Source organism: Cydia strobilella, chromosome 20 (genome assembly GCF_947568885.1).
Source record: "Cydia strobilella chromosome 20, ilCydStro3.1, whole genome shotgun sequence".
In the NCBI taxonomy this organism is placed as follows: Eukaryota; Metazoa; Arthropoda; class Insecta; order Lepidoptera; family Tortricidae; genus Cydia; species Cydia strobilella.
The window spans coordinates 2,361,430-2,376,112 of NC_086060.1; the positions used below are offsets into that span (position 1 = coordinate 2,361,430).

The 14,683-nt window shown below is 37.4% G+C and overlaps 2 protein-coding genes across 2 annotated transcripts in view; one reads left to right on the forward strand and one right to left on the reverse strand.

Annotated features, from left to right (window-relative positions):
• LOC134750557 (complexin) overlaps positions 1-3,173 on the reverse strand; it is a 414,109-nt gene extending 410,936 nt beyond the window's left edge. Inside the window, exon 1 of the mRNA XM_063685762.1 lies at positions 3,035-3,173. The gene's annotated coding sequence lies outside the window, so the exon portion shown is untranslated. The remainder of the gene's footprint in view (positions 1-3,034) is intronic.
• Positions 3,174-9,626: 6,453 nt separating this feature from the next.
• LOC134750660 (fibronectin type 3 and ankyrin repeat domains protein 1) lies at positions 9,627-14,683 on the forward strand. Its single transcript, XM_063685885.1, has 8 exons — positions 9,627-9,945; positions 10,288-10,564; positions 10,768-10,893; positions 11,209-11,299; positions 11,528-11,676; positions 12,382-12,520; positions 13,041-13,161; positions 13,485-14,683. The coding sequence occupies exons 1-8, from the start codon at positions 9,758-9,760 to the stop codon at positions 13,603-13,605; spliced, it is 1,212 nt and encodes a 403-aa protein (XP_063541955.1). The 5' UTR covers positions 9,627-9,757; the 3' UTR covers positions 13,606-14,683.

Genomic DNA, 14,683 nt, shown 5'->3' on the forward strand with positions numbered 1-14,683 from the left:
ATTAATACTTTAATTGTTGGATATGTAAATTGTATTGACTATTATTACGTGTTATTTATTGTTTTATTTTATTTTACTTAAATTGATGATAGTTATTTTAAATGAATATTGTGATTAAACTGACATATACTTACTTATTAATATTACACCAGTGACATGTAAAATTTGTAATTCTATCAATAAAGGAATATGAATATGATCAGACTACGCGAGTACGCGTCAAAAGTATACGCGTCAAAAGTATACTTTTGACGCGTGCTAGAATTCTACAGCTTAACAAAAGATAGGTACTTATGTCTGTATATGTAGGATAACTCATAAGGGGCCCACTGACTATCAGTTCGCCGGACGATATCGGCCTGTCAGTTGTTCGGAACTGTCATATTTTTGTTCTAACTGACAGGCCGATATCGTCCGGCGGACTGATAGTCAGTGGCCCCCTTAATAGATACTTTAAATCGCGAACTGATATTTATCACTACTTGATGAAAAAATATTCCGGGGTGATAGGTACTTTTTGGGTTGTATCATCAGCTACCATTGATGCTGACTATACGTAGATACTGAATATTATAAACCTAAATACATGCATCGTTATGAAACCTACCAATGATTTGTTGTTTCTGTTAGCAGAAAAACAGCGACAAAGTTCTCAGTGAAATTTTCAGGTCAGATTTTTTTTCATTTCATTATGTAAGCGATTACCGCCGGACACCCGCAACACCAGAAGGGTTGTAAGTGCGTCGCCGAACTTTAAGATGGGAGTACGCTCTCTTCTTGAAGGTCTGAAGGTCGTATCGGTCCGGAAATACCGCAGGCGACAGTTCATTCCACAGTTTAGCTGTGCGAGGTTTGGATGTTTTCGTCACTTGTGAATAAAGACCATTTCCAGTACCATCTCCAAGGCTCTTACCGCCGTGTTGACTACTAACATAGTACATTTCGCTTGAGGCATTAAGCCACCGTATCTAATAGGCCAATTCGAGTTTTAGTTATTCGATCTGTTTCCGATATGATAATCTGTTAGTGTCGTGACGTTTTTGGTTGAAGAAATGTCACTGTTGACAATGACAGATCAGTACAAGTATCATATCGGAAACTGATCGAATAAGTAAAACTCGAATTGGCCTATAAGCTGAAGAATGGTAGCTCATTAATGGTACCTTAGTTAATGATGCAGTGTGAGGGTGTGCCTGTTGTATAATTCAGGGATTCATCGCTATGTCATTCTCTTAAACTCTGACAATGGCTGATGGTGTGGTATATGATATGTTACTACTTTGATAGTTATGCCATAGACGATCCCTGTTCAAAATATATCAGTGTTGGTCACTAGAGTCCGTCAAAGCTAACTATAAAAATAAAAAATAAAAATCGTTTATTTCCGGTAAATATTCACTTGGATACAGATTTTGCTGACCTCCACACTAGGCAATGCCTGTCCCGTGAAGGAGAGATTGAAATTTTTAAATAACATGTAATTCTAAATTCTTAAATAGCTAAAACCGATTAACAAGTTTGAATTAAATATTATTACAGAAAGTAATATTAGAGAGCTTAACAAAAGGTAAGTACATTAGTTATTGCTAGTCTAAATACTAAGACTAAAAATAATAATGTTGGACTATGGACTTGGATAGAACAAAGTGAAGGTGTCATTAAAAAAGTCATATTTTCATAGACATACATACATTTTTTGTATTAATAATGACAAATCCACACTTTGTCATTGTAAATGGCATGCAGAGTTAACTTGCTCCGACTCTATCAATGTTGGTCTCTAAGCGCCACTTGCACCATCCCACTAACCCGGGGATAAGCGGTTAAACCGTTAACCCAGTGTCAAATTGTACTGGTAACCATGGTAACTCCAGGTTTAACCGGTTAACCCGAGTAAGTGGTATGGTGCAAGTGGCCCTAATAAAGTTTTTGTATAATATGAAACCATGATTATTAGCGTTTATTAAAGTATTTTCTTTTCCTGAAATAGTCACAAATGCATTGCATAATGGTAGTAAATCTTAAGAGCCTTAAAAGCTGCCGCGGTGTTCTCGAGGGACTGCATTTTTGGTTTTTCAAAAAATAAGTACAGGTTTCTAAAGGATCAACAACGCGAATGTAAAACCAGTGGTGTTGCAGGCGTCTATAGGCAACGGTGACCGCTTAACATCAGGCTGGACGCATGCTTGTTTGCCACCAATGTGGTATTTAAAAACAATTATTATATATCTTCATTGGACACATCCCTCTTCCTTTAGTCTGAGTTAGTCTCCAAGACAGCTCAATGCGGATTGGAGACTTCACACACACACACACACACCCATGATTTTCTTCAGATAAGTTACTGCAGATTTATTTTTGTTACAGTTCCAAATTGGTAATCTGACACAATTTCAAAGCATTGTTATACAAATATAACGCCTCTTGTATAAGGCCTTTGGGAGAAATTGCAATAGACAATATTGCCATAAGAAAAACAACAGGGGCTTCATTTTTAGTTCAAACTGATTATTTATCTAACTGATATCAATATCACTAATAGCTTTTGCAATGAAGATGTTTGTTTATGTTATGAATCACCTGGAGTACTTTTATATAAGTAAGAATTGTACACAATATTTTAAGAATAAGTTAGTATTATTAGTTAGGTATTTGTAAAAGGAAATATGTTGTATTGTACCACGATTATAATAAGCTTATGATAACTGAACACTCATGTATATATAAGAGCAATTTATATAAGAGCCACCACACAATAATCAACTACCATAATGTAACCTAGTTCGTAATTGCCTCCACAAAAAGTTAAGCCTCTTTTCACCAAAACAACTACGTAATTAGGCCTGGCAATAATTGTCCTTCATACTATATGTAGATTTATGAAAGGCGCTATGTCAATACAGCATAACTAATATTTGGCAGCGGGCAATTAGTTATCTTGTCACTATGAATCATTGTTTCAATCAATCATGTGTTTACATTTTTATCACAATAACCTTGATAAAGTGTCGTCTAGTCTTACAGTAGCGCTTACCGTGTGTAGACGTAGGGTTAGTCTGCGTGACACGAAACGCGAACTATTTGCACGGGTGTTGCGCTCCGCGGCCGGGCGCGTACTGTCTGCGACGATCGATAGGCCAGCCATAACGGCCAGCCATTGCTGCGTTGCGTTCCGTTCTAGGCATGCGTTCATCATTTACTTCTCTAATTCCGGACGATAAAAAAGCAAGCGGAAATTAGCGAGTTGTTGCGAAATGGAACGTTTTTCAAATCAAACTGAAGTTGTTAATTATGACGAAGTGTTGGAAAATTAATCTAATTCATAAATGGACTGTTGAAATTTGTAACGTTTCAGGAAAAAGGTTATAATTTACTTTTCTCTTCGTGTCCTAAAAAATTCTTGGAATTCTTGCGTAGGTTTCTGTCGCTCGCGGATAAATAATTGTATTAATAGAGATGGCATTTTTATAAATTGGTGTTGTTTTACTTGTTAATTACGCTGTCCCTGAAACGATCCGAAGTTGTGCTAGGTCAGTTTTAATCCCACGTACGTTTCATGAGCTTTTAATATAAACAACTTTCAGTGAGTGGATATTAGCAAAATAGGTTTATAGAGAGTAGTCTACCTCGGGGTAACAGTATATATTATTATTTACCTAGGGCAATAATGTAAGAGATATCTCAGATCACTGTCACGTAATTGTCGGCCTAATCTGAAGCTTTTTTATTTACTGGCCGAATTAATTGTGTGTATTATTTTTCGGTTCGAGTCGAAAAGCGGCAACTCCGTTTAGCGCAGCAGGCCCAAAATCGACGTTTTACGCACGGAGAACAGCCAGCAGTCGCGGTGGTGGTGGTGATTAGTGGTGGCCTGTGACCACGAACGTAACGTCACGTTCGAAACGTCAGTTCATAAATAAACGTAAGAATGTACGCGATTAAGTCCCGTGTTAGTTTTAAAATTATGAGTGAAAATCGTGTTAGTTTAAATCAATATATAGAAAAAATCTTATGTGCAAAAAACAAATGACTCGCTCATAGGGCACAAAAGTCCTAGTTTAATCTGAATTACCTAGGAATGGAAGCGCAAATGGTCTAGTGATAAGCGAGCAACTTTTAAACGGTACTGGGTTCTAACCCCGGCTCGTAGCAATGACTAAATGATGAGGTACTTGATATTAACTTATCAATTTGTTTGTGGAAACGCTTTTCTGTTGGATACCGGGATCCCGGGATCCCAGTATTAAATATGAATCGCTTAAAAATTTAGAGTTTTATTAAAAAGGGGATTTAAAAAGGCTCACTGTAACACCAGATATGTCCTAAAAGCTTTTCACACTCCAAGTTGGCAATTATTTTATCCGCCATATTGACTTCACCAGTTATATTTTTTAGTCTAACCAAATTCTCGTTCAGAGGGCGCTACTAGCTTTGGTTTAAATAACAAACGAAACCGTCAACGCCATCTATACGACAGTAGATAGATGGCGTTGACGGTTTCGTTTGTTATTTAACAATCTTAACGCATATCAGTGAACGAACATGGGTCAAAATCATAAAAATAATTAATGCAAATAAAAAAATCATTTATCCATATTTAAATACATTTTATCGTATTTTTATAAATCTTCATTTTTAGTTTTAAAGTGTGTCGACAGATGGCAGTGAATTTACTGGGGTTACAAAATTTACTATGACAGTACCGCTCTAGTATAAGTTACTCTATGGTCTAACTTAACCAACCAGCCAACTTTTTTTCAAATTTGCCTCCATAATTGGTTTGCCATACTACAGGTTGCTCTTTTCTTTTTACTTATCGACAAAAACTTAAAAACTAATTATATTAATATCACTATCATCATATTCATCATTCACAAAACTTCAGAATTCATCACCAAATATTTATCTGGTGCATACACAAAGATCTTGTTTCAATAATTAAATGAGAGCGGAAATGCCAGTTAGATGCGTCTGACGTGTAAGCTTTTTGATACAGCCGAACATCCATTTTAATGGATATAAACAGTTTATACTGCACATTTCCCTTGCTTTTGAAAATACCGGGATCCTGGTAATGCATTAAGAAAAACCGGTATTGAGAAACGCGTTTAAAAAGACGGGATCCCGGTATTTTAGGATCCCTGGATCCCGGTATTGGAAGCCCTACACTGCAGCCACCGACTCCCACAGCAACCCGTACGAGAACATCCGTCTATTATCTACTTTGTGCTAGCGTATGTGTAGTGTATGGTGGTAAATATGCCTCTGCTCTGTCTATTTGTTGTGTGATCTGTGACCCAGCCCATAGGCATTCTTATAAATTCGCCCTCGAGAAATGCCCGCTTTGTTCCTACCACAGTACCTGCATTTCAATTTAGTGATATTATTAATTTAAAAAAATGTTCAAATGTATGTAGTCATTAAACTCTTTATACTCATTAAGTAGCATAAAGAGTTTATGTTTATAATAATAAATTTAATTGTGACAAAAAAAAAATTTTGTTATTATTAATATCATCATCGACCCACCTTCTTAATGGTTTTCCCTATTTTCTTTTTCCTTTGGGTCCTTTCCATGCAACGGTACGGCTCGTCCATCGGTTGTCTTCTGTTCTGGCGAGGTAGCCTGCACATTTTCATTTCAACCTCATACAGTGAAGTAAGAAATCATTTTGTTTGGTTAATTGTCTTATCTTTGTGATTGTGAGGCGTACCTTATCTTTCCTTAGAATTGATGGTTCGTTCCATGTTTGCTTGACATTTTCTGATTTTTTCCTTTACTTCTTTTGTATATGTCAATGTTTGTGATCCGTACGTTAAACAAGGGAGGATGCCTCTATCCATTACTTTCTTTTTTACAGTAAGTCTCTCCTTTCAATATTTCTTTGTGGGCCCAGTACTTTTGCCAACAGCTATTTATTCTTCTATTTATTTCTTCTACAGTGTTAAACTAACTTTACGATTTAACTTACGTAGCCTAGGTCTCAATTTGTAAGCACTAACAGAGCTGAGGATCGGTGACTAATAATAGGATGATGATTGTTAGTTAATACCTATAAGATTATCTCCACTTATTACGGTTTAAATTCAATTACCTATTTTGTAGATATTTAGGTAAAGCCCGACCAGGAATATATGATCACGCGCCATGTTGCGGAATTTCACTGGAACTATTTTTTCATACTATACTGAACTTCCACCCTATACAATGACAATGATCATAATATTTACTGGTCAGGCTTTAGGTACTACGCAAACAAAATAAGCCCGAAGGTAAAACCGAAAATCCAAAATCCCTGCATGTTTTCTTATATTATTCTTAGTTGTAATAAAACATAGTAAAATCTACGGCCATTTCAATCAAACAACAGCCTCAAGGGGCTTTTATTTACAGTATTTCATCTATTTTCAAATACTTTAAGGTTCAAATTCTTTTAAACGTACTGAATAGATTTACAGCGAATGAACATCGATCTAACGGCGTCCAGGCAACCGATACTGAGCTCTATTGTATTAGTTTCTGTTCGTCAGTTGTTGAACAAAACGGTACAAATGTTACGCTTGAACAGTCTTGTTCTGAATAAATTGGTTCACTGTTCTGCTTGAAATTTACACGAAACTAGTGCGAGCTATTTAGTTGGAAGAATAATATAGAGAGTAGTAAAAGTTTAATGGTTATTATGTATTGTGTATAGTGTTAGTTAAGACTAGTCGAGTGTGTACTCTCTCTTCCGAAAATCGTTTTTTCCAGATTGCGATTTTTGCCATTCGCAATTGTTACCATTTTATTTTTTCTCAATATTAGCTTCCTTTCCCGAAAGCATTTCTAACCATTCGCACATTTTTCCCATTAATTTTATTTTCCAGTAGCTTATTTTCCTGTTACGTTTTCTAACCAGTCATTAGTATCGTACAATAAAATAAGTCGGTTCTGGTATACATATATGTACATTTTTGTAATTATATATAATCAGAATATCTGACTAACCTTGATCTAGTGGCTGAAGATGTGCATGAATAAAATTATACTCATATTTATATTTATATAAACTTGATCATTCACATAAACACATGTATTAATCACCACACTACATAGGTACAAAAATATAATCACATCTTGTTAAAATAAACAGTGACTTTTTGTGACAGCAGCGAAACGTCATGAACTTTTTTCTTAATAATGTGACCTCCACGAAGTTAAACACACAATCAATTAGGTGTTAAATAATTCAAGGGTTTGTACAGTCAGCATGTTATAATATGTGGCAACCTAACCGTAACCGCCCTCAAATAAAAACTTGCCAAGACAAATGTAATTTTGATTTCCCAAATTAAAAATTCAAAATTCAATGAAATTGGAGACCTCTTTTATAGGCCTCTGGGCGGCTAGTTAAAGAATCTTGTTTAATATTATTATTACTGGTAAAGAACGTAACATTGAACAACCGCTCAAGAAGATTGTTTGGAAAATATAGACGAGGACGATGGACTAACGGGTAAGTCACCTGCGAGGGCTGCAAGTACAAATTTCTTTTTAGATTGAATTGAAGCACCGCAGTATCGACTCCAGCTCCTGTTATTATCCAGTTTTTGTTTCCTCCAAATTATAAAAGACAAGTATTTTACGACAATCTTCATCAATAACTATTTAATCTTATTTACACAGCCACATATAGATAGATAGATAAATAACATATTGCCACAACAAGGGTTTTTTACAATATACATTTTACATATGACCTACATGGTTCATAAATTGCTACAAAGAGTTCAACTCGTTGTTAAAACACCCACAAACTTCTCAGCACGATATAAAACTTATTTAACTGATTCAACTACTTGTTAGCCATACCAACAAGAACTCGTGCAGAGCCTGTATTCGAAACGCTTAAAGCTATCATCATGCCTTATCGTCTGTTGCGTTGCAGACGATTTATGGTGTAACACCGGAGAGACACCGTTTTTGATGGCTAAAAAGACCGATGCGAGACCGACATGGCATGGCAGGCCTGACAAGAGAAGCTTTCGGAAAACGGTACTGAAACGTCTTGACGTCGTTTTTGCCTCTTGGCCGGGAGTGCGGCGAACCAGGACTCATCACAATACTTGCGACCCTCCAAAACGCCTTTGCGCCACTCCGTCCGTTGTTCTGCGAGCCTCTTCCAGTCTCGGTGGTCGATATGGAAGGCAATCATGTCCCTCTTTGCGCAATCTTTAAAGCGAAGCAATTAATTAAAGCTATATGGTTGTTGTTATTAGACAAGCGGAGAATCACCAGAAACACACTATAGTATTTTTCACCTAGCTTGAGTACGGTGATAGTTGTCATCTCCATACAATTTAAAATCTTAAAACGCAAAATTGAAAATTGTTTTGAGATGACAGCTGTCACCGTGCCAATATTATAGTTTCCTTACTTAACAGTAGGTATTAATACTATTAATTAATGTTGTTTGATTGGAAATAGGATCAGAGCTTTAAGAATTTCCCAAAAAAGAGAAAAACATGTAGGTTTATAATTCTCACAAAATTTCGCAAAAATGAGAAAAAAATGCGCCCTGTAGAGAAGATCATCCGGACAAAATTTTTGTCCAAGCTGAAACCTAGAGACTTACACCCTTATTCATAAAACTTACGGGCCTGATTTAGTTTAATTAAGTTTTATTCCTTTCTTACAAATTATAAATCAAAATGACAGATAAAGACAAACGATTGATAGCTAATTCAGGCCAGTAACTCGTTTATGAATAACGCCATTCGCTTTCTCTCCGTAAAATATGATTTTACCTTCTTGAAATTAAATTCGTTTAGTAGGTAAGTACTCCTATAAGTTATGTATTTTGTGGGGGTTAAAAACTTCAACCAAATTTGTCTCTTAAGCTGACAGCATTGCAATACTGATATCACCCAGCAGTTTCAAGCGTCTATAGCGCTTCATCCTTCAGTCCAAGTTTCAGTACCCGCACTATTTAAAACCTGCAATATCGCAGCCACATGGTTTTCGCGTGTAGAATCCACCTCCATAGCTGAAGGCAAATCGTCGGAGTTACACAACGGATGCGTGCAGAAAGTTGCAGCACTATTTGAGATGCGGCATGGAACTCGTTATTGACAAAGTTTGCAGATGTTGCAGGCGTAGGTTTTTAAAAGTTATTTTGATTTGAATGCCTGTGTTACGAAAGTTGAAGTTTAATCAATCGTGATAAAACAGTACAATATTGTTTTATATGGAAAGAAAGTGGACGTGGGCGGGGCAGATTGCGAGAATGGACAAGAGTCGCTGGACAAGACGAGTCCTTGAATGGAGGCTCAGAGCGGATACCCGAGGGAGCGGTAGACCAACGCAGCGCTGGGTGGACGACATCCGAGGACACGGAGGTCGGGATTGGATGAATCGCGTTCGCGCACAATATCGACGGGAGTGGAAGAAGAGGGAAGAGTCCTACTGTACATCCAAGATTGGATCACCAAAAGGCCACCATGATGATGATGATGATGATGATTGTTTTATATAGGTATCTGATTTACAATTCAAGTCACAATGGTCAAGACCGGTTCAATCGACTACGTCGTCAACTACATGCCATCTTTTTTTATGGTTTTATATTGTTTCATTTATTTGTAAAACGTTGATACAATGATCATTGCACTTCGTCGCTTTTCTAGGTACAAAGCCCACTCGAGAGAGATCTCTCATTATATTTTACGTTTATTGATCAATTAGATACCACTCTGATAAACGATTTCTTTTGCAGATATGGACCTTCAAGCATATTTAGTTAACAAGTTTGCATCCTGGCGCCCCCCACCACCGATAGTGGAAGGCAGAACCAAGCGTGACGTCACTTTGAGCTGGACTACCGAGCCTTTTGATTTTCTAGATGGGGACCTCTTGTTTTGGGTCCAGAAGAAAGAGAAGTTGCCGCCTTGGGTAGTCGTTTATAGGTAAATATGTAGTTATAATAGATGCAAAAAAGTACAGTCGCCATCAGATATATCGGAGCGGCCAAGGTGCTCACAAATATCTGAACTCTCCTCTATTGTCAAGGCGCTAGGTGCGTGTTCAGATATTTTTAAACACCTCGGCCGCTGCGATATATCTGATGGCGACTGTACCAGTAGTAGTAGTACTGCAAATATATTAATTTACTAACACAATCGATTTTCTATTTGGAACCATTTTAGGTTTTGTTTTGTCTTTTATCATATAAGTTTCTGACTGACTTAGAGAAACAACTAATAAGATACTACCTAAGTTGTAATTAGATATATCTTTAATCTTTACAGCGGTGGTAAAACAACAAAAACAATTGACAATCTAGCACCGAGACATCCACACAAATTTCGGATGAAAGTTATTTTAAAAGCAACTGCAGTGCCAACGATAGCGGACAGAGCCCTTAAACATTTTGGCAATGAAAAAGCTATTAATGAACACATTGAAGGTTACAAAGATTCAAATACAGAAACGACAAACAACTACACTGCTAATAATGAAAATTCTGAAGCATCTAATGAACCGACAGTAAATGTGAAAGGTGTTGATGACATTTATTGTAAATCTGTAAAAAAAGAAAATGAATTTCGAATAAACAATGCAGCTGGAGATGTGTGTAATGAAGCCAACACTCAAATCAGGTAGGTAGTAATAATAAAAATACCGTTTGCACTAAGTAATCAGAAACGAGCTAGATTTTCTTAAACCATAAATGTTACTATTATGAAATTAAGAAAGAATAAAAATACAATGATGGTTACAGTCCACAGATCGAGACCTCGAGTAAGAAGTGGCTAGAGTCACAATGGTCTGAAGAAACAAGTACGAGTACTGATACCGACGGTACTTCTGTTATTTGCTTCTGCATGGCTGTCCGCTGTGGCTATCTTAAACAAGTAATCATCAAGCCTTAAATTTACTGAATGTGCCTTCAGCATTTTCAGCATCATCATTTTTAGCCATTCATTGCTCATGCTGAGCTTCTTAGGCCTCTCTTCTACTCTATTTGTACCGGTTTGAGCTAAACTCGTCCAGAAGTGGCCCGCAATCTTCCGAATGTCACTCACCCAATGAGATATTTGATGCTAGCAAAACTAGTTAGCTTAGCACCCCTGCAAATAATAATATGTGTGTATAAAATGTAGTCTCGGTTGCGCTAAATCAGAGTATAAAATTTTGTCTTGATCCTGACATCTTTTTAATATTTTTAGGTACATGTTATGCTAGAAGAAAGACCAGATCTTATCGAGATTGTCAATTCTAGTAACGGCTTCACTCCTCTTGCTACTGCTGTGAGAAAAGGTATGAATAAAAAATGACTACAAAAAATTCGTCATCTATGCAATTCTCGAGATTCTATTACAATTTTAGTTGAAAGAATATCTCTTGTACAATTTTTGAAATAAAACAAGTAATGCATCCCCGAACCACAAGTTCAAAACCTGGAGTAGGTAGTTGATTTTTGAACGTCTCTGCTGTACACAATTTATTATAAATTGTTTTTTAAAATGACCGTATTCTCATTTCCAGGCGACATAAACACTGTAAAGTTACTACTAACATCTGGAGCTAACGTGAACCAGCCCTCATATAACGGACAGACGCCATTACACCTGGCTACCCTCGGAGCTCAAGTGGCTCTGGTGGACTTACTGCTGGACAATGGAGCAGACTTCCAGGTCGGAGGCTAATCCAACAATTTTACGATTTTGACAGAATAGACCAGGGGGCGCCATATTTAAGCCCTCAGGAAATTGCATGTACTTGGAAAAATACGACACACGTCGGCGTGGTCCTGGTGGCCGACCCGCTTAGGCACCTGCAGCGATAGCAGAGGTGAGAGGACGCTAGTTAGATCCCAACCCTGGGCACTGGAGGCCTTGGTATATGACATATATTTTAGAATTAGTAGTTTTAGGAGTACTCAATGTAGTTATCCAGTGGACAGACGCCATCACACCTGTGCTTGGCGCTTGTCTAACATTGGTGCTGACTTCAAGGCCTGCTTTGCAATAAAACTAACAACAACTTACGCTTTAGTATTATTTTCAGTTGATAAGGAAAAACGCCCGTTATTTTAAAAGCCATAATTTAGGACCGATCTACGATTCAAAAATGTTCGTTTACAGTCTACATATGTCATTGGGGCATATTTATATTATATCCTTGAAATTCATATAAGGAGGTATCTGCTGTACGGAACTGGGTTATGGTTTCAAAATAAGAGATTCTAGTAGAATGCTCAAAAAATCAATAATAATGTACTCACTAGAACTTACCTACATGTACCTACAATCTGCAGCAGGAGTGGTTGTTAAGTTGTTTAAAACACATTCTCACACACTCTGAACACCTCGTCCACTTAGATAAATAATTATTTATAGGCGCGTGATCTCAACGGTCTCCGCGTAGAACACTACGCGGTAGACGCAGGGAGTCTGGAGATGCTTACCCACATTCTGCAGCGAGGAGGGGACTTGACTGTCAAGGACAATAATGGATGGACCCCTCTCTTCAGGGCTGGTAAACTCATTCAATAGTACCCGAATTGTATTTGTATGGGTCTCTGATGCAGAAATTGTTCTTAATCACCTATGAATAAATTTCCAAAACGGGAACTTCGTTGAATTCTAGTGAAATCTTATAGAAATTCTCGAGAGCTCCTCAATCTTGAACTTCCCATAACTTGCCTTGCTAGCAAATAATATTTTTGTAAGGGGTAATAATTACTTTTCAGACTTCATATAGATTTTTAATTTCTAATGTGAAACACGACAACTTTAATTTAACCATCACTACATAGTATAAAACAAAGTCGCTTCCTGCTGTCTGTCTGTCCTATGTATGCTTAGATCTTTAGAACTACGCAACGGATTTTGATGCGGTTTTTTTTAGGAGATCGTGTAATTCAAGAGGAAGGTTTATAGGTGCAAAGCCGGGGCGGGTCGCTAGTTGAATACATAAATCAAAGTACAGTACGGTCGGAAATAAAATATGTATGCAGAAACACATTTGTTATTAACCTTAATGAATGTTTGTCCAGTGACGCAAGGAGCCTCGACGGAGCTGATCGAACTCCTGGTTTTATCTGGGAGCGATGTAACAACCGCCGACTATGCTGGACTGGGCTTACCTTCCGCCGCCCGGCTCTTACATAATCGACAGTAAGTTATTTATATGACTATATTTTATGAATTATACAATTAATCTAAATTATGTGAGAATGGGTGAGCAAATTAAAACAAGAAGTAACTCTAAGAAATTCATTACCTGAAACGACCCTGCTTATTTTGATGAATAAATGTACCTATCCTACAAAACAATTTCGTAAAATTAATATTAAATCAATACACTTGATACATAAGAGATTTAATATGGTAGAGCGACGGGCTGGCCTCACGGAGTCGTTAGTTTAGTCTCACTAGAGGTTCCCTTATTTCAAATATTGATATTTTCTTCCTAACCACATCGAATATTATGGTTGCAGCGGCCGCGACCGAGAGTCGATCCTGCGTCTAATCGACTCTCAATATCCTCACGAGCAAGCCGTTGCCAACTTTACTCGCCTCACCAAGAAGATATCAAGCTTGCACACCATACTGAAATGACGTCCGTTTTGTACCAAGCCGCGGAGTAATACACCTATTATTACTAGTCCTACTGAAGAACCGAGTGTTCAGACAAGGGCATCATCAGGTGAAGACCGTCCACTTTGTACCAACTCTAGAAGTGGCGCGCCGCTAGAAGATCGTCCGTTTTGTACCAACTCTAGAAGTGGCACGCCGCTAGGAAAATACCGTCCGTTTTGTACCAACTCTAGAAGTGGCACGCCGCTAGGAAAAGACCGTCCGTTTTGTACCAACTCTAGAAGTGGCACGCCTCTAGGAGAAGACCGTCCGTTTTTTACCAACTAGAAGTGGCACGCCGCTAGGAAAAGACCGTCTGTTTTTTGCCAACTCTAGAAGTGGCACGCCTCTAGGAGAAGACCGTCCGTTTTGTACCAACTCTAGAACTGGCACGCCTCTAGGAGAAGACCGTCCGTTTTGTATCAACTCTAGAACTGGCACGCCTCTAGGAGAAGACCGTCCGTTTCGTACCAACTCTAGAAGTGGCACGCATCTAGTTGCAACTCTGACAGAAGAACTGATTCAACAGGCTGGGACTTCGGCATCGGAAAAGCAATTGGAAACTTAGATTGTGTATATTCTCATGAATTGTGAATTACTTCATTGAGCTGAAATCGATATAATTAATGTAATGCAAAAATGACTAAAATATCATCTTTTTTTTAATGCAGAAGTTTTAGGTATTTAACAGATTTTTTTTTAAAGTTTACTTGACCGTTACAGTGTTAAAGAAATAATAGGCTAAAATTAGTTTTGCTTGTCCATAGTGACTATGTATGACGAGCTCTCTTGTAACAACATAATCTTTATTCGTATAACTAGGCCTGATTTTGTAATCGGGAAGCTTTAGACCTCGCATTGGTGTATAGTTTGGATCTTAGAAGATTAGTATACAATTTGTAAAAGTACTTGGATTAATTAACGTAGAAATTATAACAGATTAGTGTAAACTGGCAAAACTTATCGAAAAATGTTTTTTTTCCAAAATCTGATTCAACATACACTAAACTACCTGTGGCTTTGATTGCCACATTTTATGTTGTTTTAGGAACTTCTAATA